Consider the following 24,720-nt stretch of genomic DNA (forward strand, 5'->3'; position numbering starts at 1 on the left):
AATGCGAAGTCATTAGGCGTCATAGTCGCATCTTTTGAACGTAAATTGCATAGTTGGTCAAGTTTAAGCTATTGCATATTTTTCATGGCACAGTTAGGTTGCAGCGAGCCTGGGAACGATCCAATCCAATCCAGTTGGTAAAATTACAGGAATTTTCATTACGCCAGTTAATTATTTTACGTGCATTAAACAGAAAATGATTATTTTTGAGATTTATGCGATATGGCTTGTGGTTCATTCACTATGTGGGAGTGTTATTTTATACGGTCGCCAGTGACCGATCAGTTCAGTATGGTACCACCCGGTCGCCAGTGACCGGCCAGCTCAGTTCAGTTTCAGCCTCCCCGGTAGCCAGTTACCGATCAGTTCAGCTTAGTGCAGTGGCCACAGGCGTAAAACATAATCTCAACAGAAAATTTTACCAGATATTTCAGTACAGGCTCCAAGGAGCAAATATTTTTACAGTGATTTCCAGTTCAATTATGCACGTATTATAATTGCTCAGTACAGATTATTTTCAGTATGCCTCAGGACAGGATACGTTAACTCATGCATATTTTTAATTCGGATTTTTACTCGTTACCTGTGATATATGCATGCTGAGTCTTTAGGCTCACTAGACTTGATTGTTGTAGGTACTGATGAGGTCAGGGCCGAGGGCGGGGACCAGTGAGCCAGCTTGGGTCGGCAGTAGTGGCACCCGAGGACCTCAGTGCAGCAGTTGTTATATTATTCCGCAAACAATTTTTATCAGTTGTTGGATATTTTTAAATTGTGATTTTTGGCAAACTTTATTTTCTTCCGCTGCTATTATTTTAAACATTGAACTTGATTCCCCAGTGATTTTATGAATGAGGCCATTTAAGTTCTTTTAAAAAGAAAAATTTTTAATTTTCCGCAAATTTTCAATCAAGTAGTTCGAGGCCCTTCGCATATATAGTTGGAATATTGGGGATATATCAGAGTAATCCAGACATAGACCACTGGAAAACTGAAAAGAATTTGATGAGGTACCTTCAAAGGACCAAAGACTACATGTTTATGTTCAGATGAACTGAAAATTTGGAAGTGATTGACTACTTTGATTCAGAGTATTTTGGCTGCATTGATTCAAAAAATACGCTTCAAGATATGTTTTCTTGCTAGCCGATTGAGCTGTATCTTGGAGAAGCATAAAGAAAACATTGACTCCTTCCATTATGGAGGTTGAGTTCGTATCTTGTTTTGGGGTCACCTCATATGGTGTATGGATGAAAAGTTACATTTCAGAGCTTATAATCTTGGGTTCTATTTCTAGGCCATTGAGGATGTTTTGTGACAATTCTATTACTGTTTTTATTGCTAATAACAATAAAAGTAGAAGTCAAACCTAGAACAGTGACATCAAGTATTTATCCATAAGAGAGCATGTTAAAGATAAGACAATTGTTATCGAACACATTAGCATTGAATTGATGGTTGTTTATCCTTTGACTAAAGGCATGTCACCACAAAAATTTATGGACCGTCTAGAAAGTAAAAGACTTAGTTCCTCTATGTTTATAAAAACAAATTACGTTATTAATGAAACTTCGTTATGATATTTTTTTCATATTTTTATTTGTGTACGCATTCATTAATTTGAGAATTACCACTAAAGTTGGACTTTAAATAAACATATGGTTTATTCATCAAGTTATATTTGTTTGGGAAACATGGCGCATCGAGATACATGAAAGATAATACTCGTTTTTAGGGGACCTATCATCATTGTTCGTGCATTTTTTTTATTCCTCTGGCGATGATGAGATACATATAGGCCAAGTGAGATAATATTGAAAAAATTATAATTTAGGTGTTAAAATTTTACATTATTGAGTGACCCATATGAATATATGTTAAGAACTAATTATGGATATTCTTTATTTTATTAATTAGTCATATATAGATGTGCATTATCTATCAAATCTTACAATATCATGCCATTCATATATTTTCAAAAGTGCATAAACTCTTATCGCGATATGCCACAATGTTTTATTTGCTCGATTATTGTAACGAGCTACCTATAAATAGTGAAGTTTTGGATCCCTAAGCATACATACCTAAAAGTTTTACAACACTATTTATAATGCCCAATATTCGACGAGTGATCTCACTATACCAAAACGAGTCTTTTCAACGTGCTTATGTTTTCATTCGCATGCACCCTAGGAAACTTCTCAGGAGGTCACTCATCCAACAATTGCTCCAAGTCAAGCACACGTAACTTTACAGTTCTTATGTGATGAGCTCATGAAAAGAAGATGTACATTCTTGATATAAGTAGTACCTATCAAATCTTTTAAGCACTCTTCAACTGCACAGTCACATACCTGAACAATTTTGGAATCCCTCTCCTTCCGGTGTAAGATCGGTTCATTCATGTTCCATCCGCCTAGAAGCCTGTCAGGAGTCGCTCATTGTCTATGCAACCTCATGGAACCGGTGATCAGCCCCCGCCTTCTTCGGTCCGATCCTCACATGCCCACCAGCTTTCACTTGGTTCGTCCCCGAACCACACCGTACTAGGATAAGTCAACTCTGATACCAACTATAATGCCCTAGATTCGACGACTGTCTCCACTGTACCAAGACAGGTTTTTCCAACGTACTTATGTCCTCACTCACACGCACCCTAAGAAACTTCCTAGGGGGTCACCCATCTTAGAATTTCCCCAAGTCAAACATGCTTAACTTTGAAGTTCTTATGTGATGAGCTCCTGAGAAGAAGATGCACCTTCTTGATATGAGTAATAAATATCAAATCTTTTAATTCTTCTTCAACTTCATAGTCTCATATCTGAACAGTTTTTGGAATCCCTCTCTTTTCGGTGTGAGATCGGTTCATTAATGTTTCCTTTTCCTAGAAGCGTGCCAAGAGCCGCTCATGACACCGCCGATCACCCCCGTCCTCTTTGGCCCCTGACCTCATATGCTCACCAACTTCTGCTTGATTTGTCCCTGAATCACACCATACTAGGAGAGGTCAGCTCTGATACCAACTGTAACGCCTCAGATTCAACGAATATCTCTATTGTACCAAGACGAGTCTTTCCAGCGTACTTAGGTCCTCATTGGCACGCATCATAGGAAAATTCCCAAGGGGTTACCCATCCAGAATTGCCCTAAGTCAAGCATGTTTAACTTTAGAATTCTTATGTGTTGAGCTCCCGAAAAGAAGATGCACCGTTTTTATATGACTAGTACCTATAAAATCTTTTAAGCACTCCACAACTGCACGTCCCATACTGAAAAATTTTGGAATCCCTCTCTTCCAGTGTAAGATCGGTTTATTCATGTTCTCTTCGCCTATAAGCCTATCAGGAGTCGCTCATTGTCTATGCAGTCACATGGCACCAGCGATCACCCCCCGCCCTCTTAAGCTGGTTCGTCCATGAACACATCATACTAGGAGAGGTTGGCTCTGATAACACTTAAATGTCACGCCTCGAGATCGGGGTTAGTCGACACTGGTGTTGTTCAACAATCACATAATCGTCAAAAAAAAGCCTCGTAGTACAGTATAAACAAAAACCAGTTCATAATTTTCATAGAAATAACATTGTCTTTACAACGAAATTATTTAAAATGATAGAAATAATGCAGAAGCTCTTTACAACTGAATTAAACGTAAACTTAAATTAAACGTCTTTTTGCATCAATCCCTAGCCCCAAAACTGGTCTGACTCTTCTTCTTTGATCTATTCTACATATTTATATGGGGAGGGTAGAGTAAGAGATGAGTGATATGGTCGTCACTCAGAAAGTTGGGGGGTCGTTTGAGTACATACGTGACAATATACAAGAATTTCGAATAAAAACATACCATGCACAATTCATATCATAAGCATATTTTTGACCTAGGCACTGAGATTCCTCTACTTTCCATAGTTTACTGATATCAGTCTCTAGTTTTTACTTCTCTAAGGGACGAGGCCGTATAATGGTTATAATCTCACTGTGTAAGGGCCATACTTGTCATGTTTTGGGAGTCCCGTCCCTATCCAGTTTATCCTCAGAGTGCCAAAACACATAACGTACGATAATCATATCAAGAACGGATAGAAGAAGAATTGTGATCGACTGTGTAATGCCCGCGAAATTAATTAACGTACTCTGAGATGATTATTGATTATGAATGCATATAATTATAGACGGGCTATTACGAGACCAGATTGGCCAAATCATATGAAGGGTGCAATTTTTGGACAGAACCATTGGCGCCCGAGCGGTAGAAAATGACCGCCCGAGCGCCAATGTTCAGTAAGGTAGGCTTTGGGCCGAGGATGTGGCGCCCGGGCGGTAGTCTTTGACCGCCCGAGCGCCAAGGATGAGTGTGGAGGACAGAAACTCCCGCGCCCGGGCGGTATGTTTTAACCGCCCGAGCGCCGAGCAAGCGCCCGAGCGGTAAAGATCAACCGCTCGAGCGCGAATCAAGCAAAACGAAATCGAGCCACTTGCCTTTCATGCACGAGATGTGTATATATATATACACACATATATCAATTCATTTAGTAAAGAAAGGGAGAAACGAGAAAGGAAGCACGAGAATTCTCCAGAAAATCCTTACGCCTTTATATTTCAATCCGTCCGTCTGATTTCAAATCTGACTTCAGTATTGAGTTCCTATCAACGTAGGCTACAACTGGACGTAAGTTTTGTTACGTTTAGATATGATTTGAAATTATGATATCGTCAGAATTTGACGGGAATCATATATGGTGTTTCTGCTACCGTAGATATGGTATAATTGAAGTCAGATTAAAGAACAGACTGTGTATGAAATTGTTATGAATTTCAGAGTTAATTTGGTTGAGATTCTATATCAGAGTTGTGTTATTATTCAGATTATGAATTGTATTGATACTGATTATGAACTCTGATATTATCTCGGTGATGTTGAGATTGACGGGGTATCAAGACTGTATTGTTATGCTGTCAAAACATTAGTAGATTGATATTGATCAGATTATATACCGATTTGAGTATTGATCAGAACAGGGCTTGAATTGAGTTATATACTGATATTGTATTTATGCGATTGTCATTGCCAGATTGGGTATGGACAGAGTGGAATACGAGACTTCGTCTTCATCAGATCGTGAAGATAAAGGTATAAATAAATGTTGATTCGGGATTGCACAACTCGAGTTAGGTTTGACTTGAGTTTCCCTAAATCACATACTTTATTTATTGCATTGATAATTGCAGATTATCAGATTGATATGTTAACGTATTGACTTAGAACAAAGTCAGAGTCTGAGTCTAGGGCAGATCAGCCTAGCTAGGGCAGAACCGCCGAGTCTTTCTCAGAACCGATAAGACTCTAGACTTACGGTGTATCGAAAAGCTTTAGATGTAGATGGACGTCTATCGTAGACACTCGATACAGAATACCAAAGTCTAAATTAGATTGGGATCCCTAGATTTGAGATAAGATAAGATTAGATCACGAGTCATTGATTCATGTAATCAGATTAGATACATGTTTTGATGTCTGTTTATGCTTTATATATGTTTTATATGAATGCATTTAATACATTGTTTATACTGGGATTTATTCTCACCGGAGTATCCGGCTGTTGTCTTGTTTTGTATGTGTGCATGACAACAGGTGGGACAGGATCAGGGTCAAGAGGATGATGAGAGATCAAGATTAGAGTGGTGATTCCGGACTTGGATGTAAACTTGGTTTAATACTAGAAATTGGTAGTTAAACCTTAAATTAGTTTGAACTAGAAGCATGTTGTACAAGATTTGTATTATTATACTGGTTTGTATAATAGAATGATTCCATTAACTTTCGCATTTTAAAGAAAAAATTTTTAGACCCTGTTTATCCTAATTGATCAATTAGTCCCAAAGATGATTAAGAAGATGATTAGCGTCCGGGTCCCCACAACAGATGGTATCAGAGCGATAGATCCTTTAGATTGAGATAGAAGAGAATGAGCGGGGTAGATTGAGTTTTTCTTTCCTTGCATGTGATTGCTAGCATGAGATTTATTTTAATGTTGATTGACATTGTGTATGCTAGCATGAGATTATGTTTTACTGCCTTGAAATACATGGTTACCTGATTATCTGATTTGAGTTGGTATTATGTATTATTGAGTATGAATCAGATCTGATTCATGATCAGCAGTAAGATGATCAGAGAAAGAATGGAACAGATTTGTAGTATTTGAGTACTAATGTTTTGATAAGCAGATATACCTCCACGGAGAATTCCAGAAAGGGGTAATACTTCGACTGAACAGATAGATGTATCAGAAACTCATATGGAAATACAGTTGAAAGAATTTCAGTTATTTCAGCCGCCGATTCTGAGTGGTACCGAGACGTCTGAAGATTGTGAGAACTGGTTTGATGACATAGAAATACTGTTTGATTTGCTTGATTATTCAGATGAGCAGAGACTTAAACTGATATTCCACCAGTTACGAGAGACCACCAGGAGTTGGTGGATTACAAGTAAAAGAATGCTAGAACAGGGAAGTACAGTGATTTCGTGGGAAATATTCAGAACTGAATTTTATCGAAGATTTTTCTCAGTTTCGTACCGAGAGGACAAGAAAGCAGAATTTGAAAATTTGAGACAAGGCCAACTGAATCTTGCAGAATATGTTGCGAAACTCTCTACTCTACTGCGTTTTGCTCCTCATGTAATTGGGAATGATGAAGCTGTAGCGGATCAGTTCATCAGGGGATTGAACTCGGAGGTAGTTGCATTGATGAATATGCAGCGACCTTATCATTTTGCTGATGGCTTGAGTAAAGCGAAGAGAGCGGAGGAAAGTCTGATTAGACAACTAAAAAGGGTGTGTGCGATGCAACCCCAGCCACAACAATCCCCTCTCCGATTTGATCGCGGCAGCACGAGTGGAAAGCAAGATTTGCTGAAAGCTCGAAAGAAGCTATTCAAGAAGTAGGGAGCGGATTGAGCGGTTCAACTAGCTCCAGTGGTTCCAGTCCAAGTTATACTGGAGTATATTGCAGAACTTGCGGAGGGAGACATCCCACAGAGCAATGCCAGGGAGTGACTGGTAGTTGCCATATTTGTAAACAGCCGGGACATTTTGCTAGAGTTTGTCCCCAGAGAGATTCCCGAAGATTTCAGGGATCAGAACCATCTGGTGGTAGTGACTGAGGAACAGACCCAAGAGGCACTTGATGATATAGTGGCAGGTACCGTTACTATATGATTATATTGAATATGTATTGATATATACTAATGCATTTCCTATGATTATCTTTGACTAAGTTGCATTGAGATATGCTGTATCTGTTGAGCCTGTTTGTACTGTAGTAGTGATTCCCTTACTTTCTGGGAAAGAAAGATTGATATCAGAGATTTCGGTGATATATTGTTTACTACAGTAATATGAGAATGAGATCGAGTTAAATTATGATGTACTTGTGCTTTCTGATTTGACTGCATTATTGATATTAATATGCTGAACAATTACAGAACTATTATAGATTCCTTTCAGGAGAGTATAAGATTCAGACCAGATATGGTTGGTGACTAGAGATTTCACAGTATTCTAGATTTAGTATTCCTGTGATATTTATATTGTCTATGACTTGATTAATACAGAAAGGAACAGATGGTATCCTTATGTATTCAGTAGATATACTGAAATCGAGCATAGCATTGGCAGATTTGCCAATAATATACGAATTGGCTGATGCTTGCTTAGATAAGATTTTAGATTTGCTTTATATCAGACATATAGATTTCAGAATTGAATCCAGATCAGATATTGATTGTTATTTTAGAGTTCAGTACAGAATGATATTGAATGTACATAATGATACAGAATGAATTGAAAGATCAGTAGAAGAATACCAAACAGGAGTTACATCTGATTTAGTGTTTCCCTGTGGCATGTTTCAGTATCTTCAGGAATGTTCTGATGATTCTATGCTTGTTATATCTATGAGATTTTGATATAATTACAGTATTTGATTGATCGAATCGAATAACGAAAGATTTTATTGGATATTCTGAGAACTATGCTGATTGTATACAGAAATTGTTCAGATAAGAATCTTGCTTGAAACAGATTGTATTCAGAGTATGCGTTATCTGAAGTTCGTATACCGATTGATTTTGACACCGTTGAGATTGTGATCAGTGACTGCTAAGATACCGATATCAGAAAGACCAGAAAGTTCAGAAATGTCAGAAATGTCAGAAATATAGTTTGTCTGATTTGGCAGATTATTTTATTCGACTGTTGCTTTATATCTGCTGAGTATTGTTATTGTTCTAAATTAGTATTTGAGACATCTTATATTGTTTTGGGGAGCATATTTTATTTGCAGATGAGATATAACAGTTGATCAGAATACGAAGATATTGACCAGAAATCATTGTTTTATGAGTTCACTGAACTCACTAGATCTGTATAGGATATTGATAATTCGTTTCTGATTTGATATTACTGTGTTTTGAATCCGTATATGCTACAGATTATTGTGAACCAGTGAGAGTATATACAGTTCCAACCGAATCAGAGTTGATTTCGAGAGTTACAGCAGTTCAGAATGTAATCAGAATGTGCAGAACTAGATTTTTATAATCAGAACAGAGTAACAGATATGTGATTTTGTGTTTTGTATGAGATTGATTATCTTATGATGTCAGAATGTTTCAGAATTGTATAACAGAATTTGATATCGATAGTCAGAGCCGAATACCAGGTAGGTATATTTTCCTTAATTTATGTTATTAACTGATTTGTTTGTATCAAATAGTTCGAATAAGATATCACAGATAGGGTCAGAAATGCGCCGTAGTGGATTCAGTTTTCAGTTGATGATTGAGAATGTATTGTATTTGAGCAGATAATGTTGATATAGACAGATTAGATCAGTTATGACAGAATTTGTATTGAAATGTTGGCAGAATTTGTACTGATATGTCTACATTGTCAACAAATGAAGACAGAAAGATAAAGATCAGAAGATTTCTTACAGAATTTGTATAGTTTTGACGAGAAATGGGGAGTATGATTCGATGAGTCTCGTAATGAGATTACTGCAATACTTCCAGATTATGATATGATATGATTGTGATTGACAGATTGTTCAATCCATATATCTATTAGTTTGTACCAGATCACGTACAAACATGACCAAATGACACAGATCGATGTCAGAAAAGTGGTCAGAGTAATCAAAATGCCCCAGTAAAATATATCAGATTGTGATTTTTGATTGATTTTGTACATGGGACAGAGTATATCATGAGCTTTCTTTTAGATTCTTCACAGATTGACAGACTGTCAGAATATTTTATCCAGATATTGGAAGATTTTGGTAGAGGTATAGAGTGCTGGATGTTAGCACTAATTGATATGACTTATTATCACTGCGTGACGATAACTATCAGCTTATCAGCTGGGTAATGAGATAGTTATAGACAAGACAGTATACGGTGAATACTACAGATTTCTTTTGAAGAAAATTAGAAGGAAGATGAAGATAGTTCAGAATGGACAGACCTAAGAAACCAACGTCGGATGATGACGATTGGTACTTGAAGCTGAAGATGGTATATGTCCTTGATCGGGATAAACTGATTTGATAACAGCAGATAGTACTGATATATGATGAGCTGTAGATTGGTTTATACGGATGTTGTAAAGCCAGTAATGTGAGATTGATTCTGTCAGAAGGACTGGAGAAGTATTATGACATTATACTTAGTAAATTCTTATTCCAGACCGGAATCAGATATTTGAGTGTTGGTTTAAATTTTGTTATGCATTTCTTCTGATATCTCTGAATTGATTGTTTATGAGTTCGAGGACGAACTCAAATCTAAGAGGGGGAGAAATGTAATGCCCGCGAAATTAATTAACGTAATCTGAGATGATTATTGATTATGAATGCATATAATTATAGACGGGCTATTACGAGACCAGATTGGCCAAATCATATGAAGGGTGCAATTTTTGGACAGAACCATTGGCGCCCGAGCGGTAGAAAATGACCGCCCGTGTAACGCCCAAGATTCGACGACTGTCCTCACTGTACCAAGACGAGTCTTTCCAGCGTGCTTATGTCCTCACTCACACGCACCCCGGAAAACTTCCTAGGAGGTCACCCATCCCAAAATTGCCCCAAGTCAAGCACGCTTAACTTTAGAGTTCTTATGTGATGAGCTACCGAAAAGAAGATGCATCTTCGTGATATGAGTAGTACAAATCAAATCTTTTAAGCCCTCTTCAACTGTACACTCCATTACATTGAACAGTCTCGGAATCCCTCTCATTCCCGTGTGGGTCGGTTCATTCATGTTCCCTCCACCTAGAAGCCTGCCAGGAGCCGCTCATTGTCCGTGCAACTGATGGCACCGGCGATCACCCTCCGCTCTCTTCGGCCCCGGGCCTCACAGCCCGAGCGTCAATGTTCAGTAAGGTAAGCTTTGGGCCGACGATGTGGCGCCCGGGCGGTAGTCTTTGACCGCCCGAGCGCCAAGGATGAGTGTGGAGGACAGAAACTCCCGCGCCTGGGCGGTATGTTTTAACCGCCCGAGCGCCGAGCAAGCGCCCGAGCGGTAAAGATCAACCGCTCGAGCGCGAATCATGCAAAACGAAATCGAGCCACTTGCCTTTCATGCACGAGATGTGTATATATATATATACATATATCAATTCATTTAGTAAAGAAAGGGAGAAACGAGAAAGGAAGCACGAGAATTCTCCAGAAAATCCTTACGCCTTTATATTTCAATCCGTCCGTCTGATTTCAAATCTGACTTCAGTATTGAGTTCCTATCAACGTAGGCTACAACTGGACGTAAGTTTTGTTACGTTTAGATATGATTTGAAATTATGATATCGTCAGAATTTGACGGGAATCATATATGGTGTTTCTGCTACCGTAGATATGGTATAATTGAAGTCAGATTAAAGAACAGACTGTGTATGAAATTGTTATGAATTTCAGAGTTAATTTGGTTGAGATTCTATATCAGAGTTGTGTTATTATTCAGATTATGAATTGTATTGATACTGATTATGAACTCTGATATTATCTCGGTGATGTTGAGATTGACGGGGTATCAAGACTGTATTGTTATGCTGTCAAAACATCAGTAGATTGATATTGATCAGATTATATACCGATTTGAGTATTGATCAGAACAGGGCTTGAATTGAGTTATATACTGATATTGTATTTATGCGATTGTCATTGCCAGATTGGGTATGGACAGAGTGGAATACGAGACTTCGTCTTCATCAGATCGTGAAGATAAAGGTATAAATAAATGTTGATTCGGGATTGCACAACTCGAGTTAGGTTTGACTTGAGTTTCCCTAAATAACATACTTTATTTATTGCATTGATAATTGCAGATTATCAGATTGATATGTTAACGTATTGACTTAGAACAAAGTCAGAGTCCGAGTCTAGGGCAGATCAGCCTAGCTAGGGCAGAACCGCCGAGTCTTTCTCAGAACCGATAAGACTCTAGACTTACGGTGTATCGAAAAGCTTTAGATGTAGATGGACGTCTATCGTAGACACTCGATACAGAATACCAAAGTCTAAATTAGATTGGGATCCCTAGATTTGAGATAAGATAAGATTAGATCACGAGTCATTGATTCATGTAATCAGATTAGATACATGTTTTGATGTCTGTTTATGCTTTATATATGTTTTATATGAATGCATTTAATACATTGTTTATACTGGGATTTATTCTCACCGGAGTATCCGGCTGTTGTCTTGTTTTGTATGTGTGCATGACAACAGGTGGGACAGGATCAGGGTCAAGAGGATGATGAGAGATCAAGATTAGAGTGGTGATTCCGGACTTGGATGTAAACTTGGTTTAATACTAGAAATTGGTAGTTAAACCTTAAATTAGTTTGAACTAGAAGCATGTTGTACAAGATTTGTATTATTATACTGGTTTGTATAATAGAATGATTCCATTATCTTCCGCATTTTAAAGAAAAATTTTTTAGACCCTGTTTATCCTAATTGATTAATTAGTCCCAAAGATGATTAAGAAGATGATTAGCGTCCGGGTCCCCACAGACTGTAACTTTCGAAAAATGAAACAATGCATAACCAAAATTCATACTTTTAAAACAAACCCACTTACCTCATATCCACATGCTAAAAAAACGTGAATGGCAGTATGTCTTGACTTGGATTTTCGAATCCTCCCTGGACCTGGACTGCAGCAGAGCTTCGCTACTTGATAGAACTTGGAGTGCAGAAATTCGAAAATTCAGCAGCACTTGGAAAGAAACTTTTTGAAAATACAGAGTGTTTGAATGGTGTAAATTTCGGATGACCTAGGTGTAGTATTTATAGGGGTGATATGAAAATATTACCAAAATTCATTGATAATCCTTCCAAAATTTCGAGATGCTCCTTCCATAAATTCGATATAATTATTCCATAATTCGAGATGTTTCTTCCATAGATAATATCATGTCATAATTGAAAAACATGTCCACCAAATATTTTAAATTTCGAAATTTAATTAACCTTGGATTAGATGCTTGAATATAGACTGCTTTCTTGTACAGATTCATAATGTATCTGGACTGCACTGAAATTTGGTAGTTTTCTTGTTAAGAAAAACTACCTTATATGCAATATTTCTTTCCAATTAGATTGATATACAACCTAAATTTTTGAAATTGCTATGTATCTTGCACTAGATTTTGAATTTCATGTATTTATTGGCTTTGAAATTTTTTGAATGTCATGTATTATTTAATATTTCTGAATGTCTTATTATTTATCATAATACGAAGAATTCAAAAAATAATATCATATACATGTATGTGATCAATTAATAATTACATCTCTAAAAATATTAGGGTTTTCACACTATCTATAGTATAGTTTGGAGTGCTTAGAAGACTGTCACACATTTAAAATATATTCAAATGTGTCGAGGCCACTAGTAGAATTTTTGGCTTTTACTTCGCCACTCGTTACTTCGACGATTATTAATTATGAAATAGTATATATCAATCAACTTCGGTAATAACATCAGCGAAGTAAAACATTATTTTTTACTTCACAATTTAAAAAGCACGGGCTTCACTTCTAATTTTTTGTAATCTTTTACTTCGACAGAGTAGTTTTGATGAAGTGAAAAGTTAAAAAAATTTTAAATTTATATTTAGTGAAGTAAAAAAATGAACCATAATTTTAATTAATTTTCCTTAAATGATGAAGTAATAAAATACTAATTAACTCGTCGTATTAAAATTGTGTCGAAGTTAAAGAAAGAATTTACTTCACCACAACTCAATAATTGTGAAGTCGTTCTCTATTAATTACTTCACTACAACACAAAAAAATTAAGTCCTTTAAATTCACTCCTTCGTCATTAAAATTAAAGGTAAATTGTGAAGTAACACAAAACTTACAAACAAAAAAAGATGTAAACCATCGCTAATTAGCGACGTGTTAAAATATCCGTCGCTAACTAAATCGACGACGGTTTTGTAAAAGGTCGCTAATTAGCAACGGTTTTGTTCTAACCATCGCCAATAGCGACAGTTTAAACATTCTGTCGCTAAATAAATCGGCGACAGTTGTAAAACTCGTCGCTAATTAGCGACCTATTTAATAAACCGTCGCTAATAGCGACGATTTATAAATTTCCGTCGCCCATTGCCTATAAATACACACCTCCCCGGCTTTCTTCACACCATTTCTTATCTTCGTCCTTTTTTTCTCTCGGATGGTTTTAATTTCGATTTAGATTATATTTTTTAGCTTCAATTTTTAATTTATGATCTTGAATTTAATTTTGTTGTTAGCTCATTTTATCGCAAGGTTAAATTGTTTTATAAATTATTTACAAATTTAAAATATGATATTTAGATGTGGGGAGGATATTATTTAAAATTATGTAGGAATAATTATAAAATTTTAGAACTAAATTTTTTTTTTAAAAATAATATAATTAGCGACGGTTTTATGAATTACCGTCGCTAACTAGCGACGGTTTTATAAATACTGTCGCTAATTAGCGACAGTTTTGGTATAAAGGGTCGCTAATTAGCGACGGTATAGCGACAGTTTTTGTATATACCGTCGCTATAATTCATATAACCGTCGCTAATGAGCGACGGTTTTTCAGAAAACTATCGCTAATTAGCGACGGTCTGTCTTTCCGAAACTGTCGCTAATTGGAAACCATCGCTAATTTAATTCCATAACACCGAAGTCGTTCGCATCAATTACTTCACAAAAATACAAAAATATGAAGTTATACAACACATTTACTTCCTCATTCTATATAAACTATGAAGTTATATATAAGCTATTACTTCTGCACTTTACGAAATCGACGATGTAGAAGACGTTGTTTTACTTCGTCATCGGTCTAATTCCGGTCAAAAACTTCGCTAATTTCTTGGATACGACTTCGGTGATAATGCGAAGTAAAATGGTATCCTATTACTTCACGTGCATCTACTTCGACAATTATCTACCTATTAATTCATTTAATATGCGAAGTAAATCAAGGAAATTCTACTGGTGGGCGTTCTTTAAAACTCAATAGCTGGAAGTGACGTTCTATTCATTTTCTGCATTCAGTTGTCATGTTATTAAGTTGTAAATATTATTTAAATTCTTGCATTAGTTTCATGATCTAGATGTGTTAGTAAACTCTCCATTTTTAATAATTCTATTTCACCGCATAAAAAAAATTAAATAAACTTTACGCTTAGATAAAAATTAAGATTTCTTACCAAAATAATGGCTTTGATGGAATTGTCCTCGATATGACTAGTCTCTTTGTATTCCTTCTGAAATTCAAGCAATATATCCAAAAAATTCAACTCCCCCAACAACTCCTTTCTCATTTAATTCTTGATCCCTGTGCTCTTTCACCAACCTCTCCAGGAATTCGTCATTCTCTTTTGCCACTTTATCCAACTTGGCGTGCAGACCATTTACGTGATCAATCCAAGAAAGCCAAGGAATGTAATCACCCATACAAAATCTTCCCAATAACTGCCCAAACTCCTTCAATGACATTTTTACCTTATCCCCTTCTCCTTTATTCTCAAACTTCCTCCCCAAGGCAACCCTACAAACAACTCCATTGGTAAGGGATACCAACAAATTACTCAGGTTTATGACACGGGAAGAACGTCCCAGTCGCTTAATGTTCTCGATCATAATCGACGTCTCCTCTTCCCTCACACGACGAAAGGACTGAACCCTTTTGGTACTAAGAAGATGAAGCACGCATAGGCTTCTGACCTGCCTCCAGTACTCGCCATACGGAGCAAACGCCACGTCCTTGGACCCGTAAAGTAGCTTATCATGTATGATAGATTTGGGCCTGTTTGAAAAGATCAAGTCTTGGTTTTTCATAATCTCGCGAGCTGCATCGGCTGAGGAGGCGACAAGCACTGGGACTTCGCCGAAATGAAGCAGCATGAGGGGACCGTAGCGCCTGGACAAAGACTGGAGAGAGCGATGGGGGAGTGCACCGATCTGGTGGAAGTTGCCAATTAATGGAAGCTTTCTCGGAGATGGTGGCAGTTTTTTCCCTGGTTTTGAAGCTTCGTTGCATCGGCATTTGTAGACGAAGACGAGGAAGATCAAGAAAAGAGAAAGAGAAACGACTAATTGTGAAAGAGAAGCCATTTTCTTGTAAGCCCCAGAGACTTGTGGTGGTATAATTCAATATATTGAAATGCAACCTATCTTGTGATTTTTTTTACTTTGCATTGCATTTAAGGCAAAATCAGAAAGCAGACTGCAAATCTTCGGATATTTTTCATCATACGCTCTTACTCATATATGAAATATCTTATAAAATTGGACCATTTTGATGAGACCATTCCATACATAAAGTTAAATAATTGAAACACCGACAATATATGTAAAGATATTTGAATTATAATAATTGAAGCAAAAGATTCGATGTCACGTCGATACTTTTCGGTGTAATGTCGGGATTTTTTGATACCACATTAATATTTTTCGATGTGATATCACCGATCAGGAAAAATAAGACTGGAAGTAAAATAGGACTGAATGGAAACATGGATTAAAAAGTTCACCTAAAATAAATTTAATTAGTTTAATTTTTATCTATTCGTATTTTGAGAAAAATAATTAATGAATGAAAATTGCCTGAGCCTATGTCGTCTACCAAAATTGTAAAATGTAATAATCAATAATATATTGCGAATTGGAATGGAATAATCGAAATAATAAGATTTTCCCACAACCCATTTGCAATTTAGGAGTTTAAATTATTCTGACACATTCTAAAACTGGGTTTTAGCCTTTCAGTCACTGCCCAAAACACGATCTTTTACTCAAAGTTTTAAAATTTGATAATTCTAGGACATGAAGGGTTAACCAGATGAACACTAGAAATCATTACCTCCTCTAGTACATTGAAACAAGGAAAATTTGTGTAATACATATTGGGTCAAATATTATATTATTAGATTTCCATGTATTATTGTTGTATTTTAAATTTGAGAAAATGCTTGCTACACTTATTCAGTGACACTCACCCTTTACCGAGAGAGTTAGAACTAACAACTTAATCGAGACTCACATAGTTTGATTTAGAAGTCGGATTTTATATTTGACACGATTTCATATCTCACACCCTCACAAATATTTGTGATAAACAAATAGGATATATAAGATGATTTTGGTGGAAGTGTATTATAAGATTTTATTAATTTTAAAATTATGCATTACACCGTTAATTATAGGGGATCTAGAAGATAATAATAAAAAAAAAACATTCTGTATATAGCAAGAGGACAATTGCCAATGGGTGGAAAACAAACAATTGGGCCAGCGGATTTGTGTCCATTTCTTTCACCAGAATATTGAAGAATGGCGGTTGATGTCAGATGTTGCGGCGGCTCCGCCGTACTAACGTTTTCACTCCGACGCTCTCAGAATTTATCCTACCAACCCCCTCAGAAAATCACCCGCCGATTCATTACATCTGCAGTACTGAAGAGGAGCCCCAAACGACTCAAATACTCCACTCCTCGCTTTGCTAAGGTCCGTCGTCTTATCCGTCACAGCGGGGTATTTATGTGTGAGGAAAAACTTTTTTTTATTATTGATTCCTTTCAGGAGGACGGGCTACTTTATGTTAAAGTTGATCCTGCTGGGTCGGACTCATGGAAACTAGACCCGATGATCGAGCTTTTGAAGGAGGGAGCTGTTGGAGTTATACCTACTGACACCGTGTATACTGTTTCTACTTCTTTTTTGTTGTTTTATTGAAGTAAAAGCTCGTCTGTATCTGTATGCTGATGAGTCTGCACTCAGAAATGTATTTGGAATCCGATAGCTGTTTCATGCTTGTCAGATATTGTTTCAATATTTTGTCTACTTAAATCGTTTTACACCACGTCCTTTATCAAAGGCAAGCTAAAATTGGCAGATATGCATCTTTAATACTAATGTAGTGGAGTTTACTTCTTTTGGGATTTTATGTATTTTTAACTCTCAGTTGTTTCACCATTTTGACTTTTCTGTTTGGATTGAAGGGATCTTGTCAAATGATTGATGTTATTTTCTCTGTTTTTGTTCTAAGGTATGCTCTAGTTTGTGATCTGAGAAACAATTCAGCCATTGAACGACTGCGGAGGTATGTGATGTTCACCTTATCATCTGTCACAATCGCGACTAAACCTTTTGGTTCATTATTTAGTGGACTAAGATTTTTATTTTATTTGTTCAGAATAAAGGATATACAGCCTACTAAGGCAAGCTGCTGTTTACTTTCTGGATCTTAAGCTTGGCATCACCTTTGCTCACACAAGTTACTGAATGAAATACCTGATTTTTTCCCCATTGCTATCCAATTATAAAGTTGCCTTCCTTGCATTTAAATTGATTTCACTTTTGATTATTATCGTTATTTTATTCCCTTTTGCAGCCTCTTAGTATTTTATGTCGCTCTTTTAGAGACATAGATACATATACCACAGGATTTCCTCAGGGCAATGGCCAGGGTCTTACAAACATTTTTCGAGCAGTTAAACATTGTCTTCCAGGCCCAGTAAGTGCAACTAGTTATTGTATAGTTTCCTCTGTAGGTTTATATCAGAGCACGAGCATGTTGCATTATTTTGAGTGCGTGGATCTTCGTCCAGTTAAAACTTAAAAGAAACTTTATTACTTTTTTGTTTGATTTATCCAGGAAAAAAATTAGTATATATGTCTTTGTGGTTTTCTTGTTGCTGTTCGTTCATGACTCTTACCTAAGCTGCTAGTGAAACATATTTCCTTTTATTTACTTTTTCAATGGTCCATATTGTTCATGACTTCATTCTAATATAACTGCAACTAATGGTCTCTTTCTCTTTCTTACATCAAGTCTGTAACAACAACCAAGTTTTCTTTGTGGTACAGTATACTTTCATTTTAACTGCAAGCAAAGAATTGCCAAAACAATGTATAAGACACGGGGCTCAATCCAAGTATGCATCAAGAAAAAACGTTGGAGTTCGTATACCTGATGATCCTGTGTGTCAGGCTATACTGGAGAAGATTGATGAACCTTTGATATCCACGAGGTAGGCTCATATTGACTCCTAATTGTTTGGCATATATGGTACAAGCCACAAATTCATTGTTTCTGTTTGTTTCTGGATGACCGTGGTATTGAAAAAAATTTGATATATTAAGTTGTTAATAAGGACTTTCAGTATTGATATCCTATCTCTACATATGTTTTCTGGAACATTCATACACCATACTTCTTACTTTTTAGTGTCAAATCGCCAAAGGACAACGAGTGGATATTAGATCCTGTTGTGATAGCCGACGTATACGGATCAGAGGTACTGCTGCTTTCACATTAATTGGGTAGTACTTCTAAAGGCATTTCTATAGGAACCTTTGCCTGCCCGCTTTTTCATTTGTCGTGGTCTCTTCTTCATTATGGAAGTTTTACTGTTCTTGCACTTCTGATACGAACTGGAATTACCAAGGCTCTGTGACTGCATGTATTTTTTCCGTTCCTCTGTTTGACCAATAAGATATGCAGAATTAATTTTCTTAAAAACACCAAATAAAATTTATAAGAAACAGAAAGAAACGAAGTTACACAATTTAACACAATAGAGTGGAACTTCATTTCATTCCATATCATTGAAAATTATAGTAGTGGCTAAATTAAATAAATGCCGTGACTGTGCTCTTTATGGTAACTTCTGAGTTATATAATCCAGGGCCTTGATTTTGTTGTCGATGCTGGTATGAGGATAGCTGATCCATCGACTGTAGTGGACATGACTGGGAGTTCTCCTCAAATTATACGACATGGAAAGGTAAGAGCTGCACTGGTTACTATTTGTTTTAACTCACCTTATCTCAAGTTCTATGGTACTGTAACAATTTCTCCTGGCGGTGACCTGCACAAGTGCACCAGTGCTCTAAGAAATAAGAAATTGATGTCATGAATTGTGAATATTGATCTCAACGTCATGAACCTATTCTTATTCATCTTCACAGTCTTCATGTGTGCGCGATAAAAAATATTTTTAAGGGTTTGGGCATTATATCCTGATGTTTAACTCCTGTAAGAGTGCCGGACAAAGAAATGAGCCATTGAAGTGTGAACATCGTAATAGGAATGGACATACAACAGATAAATGTTATCGACTTATTGGTTATCCTCCGGGTACCTGTTACATAAGCCACAAAACAAGGGTGTTAATAAAAGGATGAATAAAGAGATGACTAAGCAAATGAATGTTGTAGTTTGATACACGGAAAATTATATGCTGAAAAGATGAATTCTTATTCATGCCATTAACCGAGAAATACAACCTATACTTGTACATACTAAATCAAAAAATAATAACGTAATCTAATCTAATCTATCCATTGTTTCAAACATAAAACAATAGATGGATGTTTTATAACATAAAACAGTAGATGAATGTTCATCTAACAATTTAAATGCCTATCCTAATCAAACTTCGGATATTCAACGCTTCCCCTTGTGTGGTATTTGTTGATCATGCCCAACTTGGACACCAAGCCTTCAAATGTAACTCGAAATAGGGCCTTTGTTAGGATATCTACTGCTTGTGAATGACTAGGAACGTAGTTGAGTTTCAAGATTCCCTTATTAATTTTTTCACTTATGAAATGACGATTTACATGTTTGGTACGATCATGTTGAACTGGATTATTGACAATACTTATCGCAACTTGATTGTCACACTTTAGTTCCATTGTTTGATGACCTTCCCATTTCAATTCAGTCAACAATCTTTGAAGCCATATCATTCGCAAATCCCATTGGCCAAGAATTGAAATTCTGCTTCAGCATTGCATCTTGCCACCACAATTTGCTTTTAACTACACCATGTTACTAGGTTACCCCAAACAAATGAGCAATACCCATGTGTAGATCGTCTATCAGTAGAAAATCCTGCTCAGTCAACGTCACTGTATACCTGTATATTTCTTGTGGTGGTTCTTCGAAAACATTGTCCCTTTCTAAGAGACTTCTTTAGGTACTTTAATACCTGAAGAATGGCCTCCATGTGTTCCTATGTTGGATTGTTCATGAACTGACGCGAGACACTTATTACATATCCAATGTTAGGTCTTATGGGAGATAGATATATCAACTTTCCCACTAACCTTTGATACCTTCCTTCATTGACTGGTGGACTATTCTCGATATGCAGGAGATAAAAGGTAGCGTGAGACAAAGTTACTTGAGGAATAAGACACTTTTAGGGAAATATTGGTGGAGATGTTATGTGGAGAAGGAACCTTTGTGGAAAATAGTTAATAATAGCATTTATGGATTGCAATATAATGGTTGGGACATGGGGTTGGCAAGGAGTAAGACTTTTTTAAATCCTTGGAAATTTATCACTCGATCTTATCCGGCTCTTCATCTTTTAGTTAGGACAGTGTTCAAATGGGGAATATCGTTTGTTTATGGGAAGATACTTGGTGGGGGGTTTCGTCGTTCAAATATCTTTTTCCATATCTTTTCCAAAGCTCCTCGAGTCATAACAAACCTATTAACAGTTTTATCAGTGAGGTGGACCTTCCATTAATTCCACCTATGCTTGGGATCTACGCTACAGAAACGCTTTGAATGAGATTGAAATTGATGAGTTGAGTACTTTGTTAGGGGTTTTAGGTACTGTTCATTTGGAGTTGGGTTGGGTGGATCTTAGGGTTGGGTTGGGGGAGTCTTTGGGGTTTTTTTCCTGTCAGATCTTTTTATGACTCTTTTTTTCGGTCAGTAATTTTCCTAATTTTACTTATTTTTTTAATATCTGGAAAGAACATATCCCATATAAGGTTCAAGTTTTCTCGTGACTGTGGTTTTGGGAAAATTGCCAACTTGCGATTCTTTGTAAAGAAGATGGCCTAACTGTGTATTATGTCTGAACTAGTGTACACTTCGCTTGAACAAAGAGGAGAATCAAGATCACCTACTTTTGCATTGTTCGTTTATTAGTGGAATTTGGTATAGAGTATTGCAGGAATTGGGTATGAACTGGATATTTCCAAGAGCGGCGCATGATATGTTTCTTGTGGACCCGAGATTACCTAACGGATGGAAATGTCAGACTTTTGGAATGTGGTAGTTCATTGCCTTTTTTGGTCAATCTGGTTGGAGCGGAACAGAAGAATCTTCAACAATGTAGCAAAGTCTATAGACGAGGTTTGAGAAAAGCTAAGATTTAGGGTTGCTAGTTGGATGGGAAAACTTATAGAGTTTAATCATTTCTCTGTCTCATATCTAGTCAGGGATTGAAATTTTTTATGTTATTGACGACTGGGTAGTCTTTCCTGTATTATGCTTTTGCCGATATCTTACCCCCTTCCCTATAATTTTTTTCCTATTTTAATATAATTTCGTTTTATATTAAAAAAAAACTCATTTTCAGTGTTTTAAAATTCGTGCTAGGCGGCCGCCTAGGCTCTAGGCACTTATTGACCGCACGGAAAAGGTGCTAGGCGGCCAGCCTAGGCTGCAAGGGCGCCTAGGCGGGTCTAGGCGGTCCTAGGCTTTTAGTGTTTTTTTGAGAATTTTTTTGAGATGGAAAGTTCAATTAAAACCATGATTTGTTGGCTTACGCTTGCCCTAACCCACCACTCTCATCTTCTTCGTCTGCGTACCTGCGCATAAGAAAATCGAACCAGACCCTAAATGTAATTTTTTCTGTATTTTGATTTATTTTGCATTGCCTATTATCCCGACCTCCCTTAAGCAGAAGAAGTAGGAGGAATGAACTAGGTATCAATTGGATTTTAACATAGTTTGAGCTGAAATTCATTATTAAAACCATTATAAATCTCTTGATACCGTGGAATCCGCTTAGCGACGCCTAGTCCCCGCCTGGTGGTCTAGGCTCTAAGCGCTGTTCTAGCGCCTGATTAGCGCCTAACGAATTTTAGAACCTTAATCCTTTCAGAAAGTCAAAGTCGAGTCCTGTAATCCATTCTTCTTCTATAGTTCCTCATTATAATGTAGTTATTTGTACATTTATTATTGATTGAGATGATGTTTGGCATAAAAGGTTGCGTCATTTGTCACTTTCGAGAATGTTTTTTCCACCTTTTATGTCGAATAAAATGTCTTTGTCTCACTACAGTATTTGTCTTCAATCGAGCAAACTTGTATAAGTTTTCTCAAGTTCAATTTATTTAAATCATCATGTCCATTTCAATTAATCGATATTGATCATTTGGGGTTCATCCAACAGACCCACTTATAATGGGGAAAAATACGTTTTTTTTAAAAGGAACTTGGGTGTATGTGCATTCAAAACTGGATGTGTTAGGAATTCTGAGAAATTTTTTTGCTATGGTCCAAAACAATTCTAACAAATGATTAAGGTCGTTTGAACAAATAATACGAGTGCAGCCTATTCTTCATCCCTTGATGTCATTCATCAAAGTTCTTGTCTTCACACACCAAACAAAATGGGCTAGTTGAAAAAAAGAGTACACATATCCTTGATATAGCCAGATCCTTATGTTTTCATTCTTCTCTTCCACTTAAATATTGGGGAAAGTGTGCTCTTGAACTTATAGCGAAGATTAAAGTTGTGGCCACAACCGTTTGACACAGTAATGGAACAAAATAAAAGTTAACAAGCCAAGAATTAGACACAAATATGAGTTATGTTCAATGTAAATACAAAGAAGATTCGCTCTTGAGTGATTCAGATATATTATAAAGTTGATTGGGAGATTAATCTATCTTACCATCATGAGGTCATACATTTGTTATGTGGTTCAGACTTTAATCTAGTTTATACACTCTCCCAAAAAATCACACATGGATGCCGCAGTTCGGATGGTGAGATATCTTAAGAATACTCCAGGTTTGAGAATTCTTTTACCAATGTGAAGTCCTTTATGAATTTTGACTTATTGTGATTCGGATTGGGTAACTTGCCCATGACGAGGAAGTTTCTTACAAGTTATTGATTAAACTTGGGAATCATTAATGTCTTTGTGGACCAAGAAGCAGAACACTGTTTCCAGGCCCTTTGCAAAGGCCGAGTACCGCCTTTGGCAAATATATAGAGATCGGTTTATCAGTAGAGAATGAAACATATAGAGATCGGTTGTCATTTGATTCGGAGATAGTTAAAGATGGAACCATTCGGACAACATATATCCCTACTAATCAGCAACTTGCAGATTTATTTATGAGAAGTTTGAGCAAGCAACATAAAAAAAATTTGCTTTCCAAGCTTGGTGTCAATTGACCTCGAGGGAATGTGTTAATAGTTAGCATTAGTTATAGCCAAACACGTTTTATGTTTCATGTTTTTACTCATGCTTTCAAGTTTCTTTAGTTAGCTTCATTGACTTGTATATAAAATCTTTTTGTACTTCATTGATTTCAGGTGGTTCGATTAAATAGACTAAGTTCTTAGACTCAATGTTCTGCGCACTTTGACAATAACTAAGCCATGAGTAGAGAAGAACGATAATTATTGAGAACTAAATGAGGGGTGATCCTAATCGGAAAGTCAACTAGGTCCTATGTGGTTGGATGTACTGTATGTGACACCTGAAAGAGGCCCATTATTTCACACCTCTGTTTTACTCCTGGAAAGGTTTACTTGAGAGTGTTTTTTCTACACGATTGGATAGTGAAGTTATCCTTGTTTCTATATCTTGTATGGGCCCAGTTGCCTTACAATTTTTTTTCAACTTTGTGTTGGCCAGGGTCATAAACAACCTTGGATGATTGCAGAAGATGAAGATCATCCTGTAAATGAAGATATCATCTATGCACTGTAAGCAACAATAATCAACTCTCTGTTAGGATACTGTACAGTACAGAGAAGGTTAGATCAAAGAGTTGTGATAGCAATCACATTTTTGTTCTCATGTGTTGACTAACAACTGTTTCTAACATTTACTACAATATATGTTAATACTTTGTTAGGATACTGTACAGTACAGAGAAGGTTAGATCAAAGAGTTGTGATAGCAATCACATTTTTGTTCTCATGTGTTGACTACAACTGTTTCTAACATTTACTACAATATATGTAATAAATACTTTCAAACTGTTGATAATTGTTTTTGATAGAACACAATAAATAAAAAATTATTTTCTTTTTGACATGTACTGGTTGGCATATTCCAAGGCAAAAGAAGAAAGTAAGACCATCTATATGCAACCATGCT

The 24,720-nt window shown here is 36.5% G+C and overlaps 2 protein-coding genes across 5 annotated transcripts in view; one reads left to right on the plus strand and one right to left on the minus strand.

Moving 5' to 3' along the window:
* Positions 1–15,810, minus strand: part of LOC142530024 (cytochrome P450 71A6-like) — a 37,277-nt gene extending 21,467 nt beyond the window's left edge. Inside the window, 2 exon segments of the mRNA XM_075635779.1 lie at positions 14,775–14,859; positions 14,861–15,810. Of these exon segments, the coding sequence (XP_075491894.1) occupies positions 14,775–14,859; positions 14,861–15,681 (906 nt within the window). The 5' untranslated portion in view covers positions 15,682–15,810.
* A 1,027-nt stretch (positions 15,811–16,837) lies between these two features.
* On the plus strand, positions 16,838–24,470 carry LOC142530044 (uncharacterized). Of its 4 annotated transcripts, XM_075635822.1 has the most exons (9): positions 16,838–17,073; positions 17,149–17,264; positions 17,615–17,668; positions 17,762–17,786; positions 17,960–18,082; positions 18,436–18,599; positions 18,797–18,866; positions 19,257–19,355; positions 24,253–24,470. In XM_075635822.1, the coding sequence occupies exons 1-9, from the start codon at positions 16,900–16,902 to the stop codon at positions 24,325–24,327; spliced, it is 900 nt and encodes a 299-aa protein (XP_075491937.1). In that variant the 5' UTR covers positions 16,838–16,899; the 3' UTR covers positions 24,328–24,470. The 4 variants fall into 4 exon arrangements, with proteins under 4 accessions (XP_075491937.1, XP_075491913.1, XP_075491928.1 ...); XM_075635798.1 differs by having other exon boundaries at positions 17,615–17,786; XM_075635813.1 differs by lacking the exon at positions 24,253–24,470 and adding an exon at positions 23,928–24,197 and having other exon boundaries at positions 17,615–17,786.
* Positions 24,471–24,720: the final 250 nt, after the last annotated feature.

This window comes from Primulina tabacum, chromosome 2 (genome assembly GCF_025594145.1).
Source record: "Primulina tabacum isolate GXHZ01 chromosome 2, ASM2559414v2, whole genome shotgun sequence".
Classification (NCBI taxonomy): domain Eukaryota; kingdom Viridiplantae; phylum Streptophyta; class Magnoliopsida; order Lamiales; family Gesneriaceae; genus Primulina; species Primulina tabacum.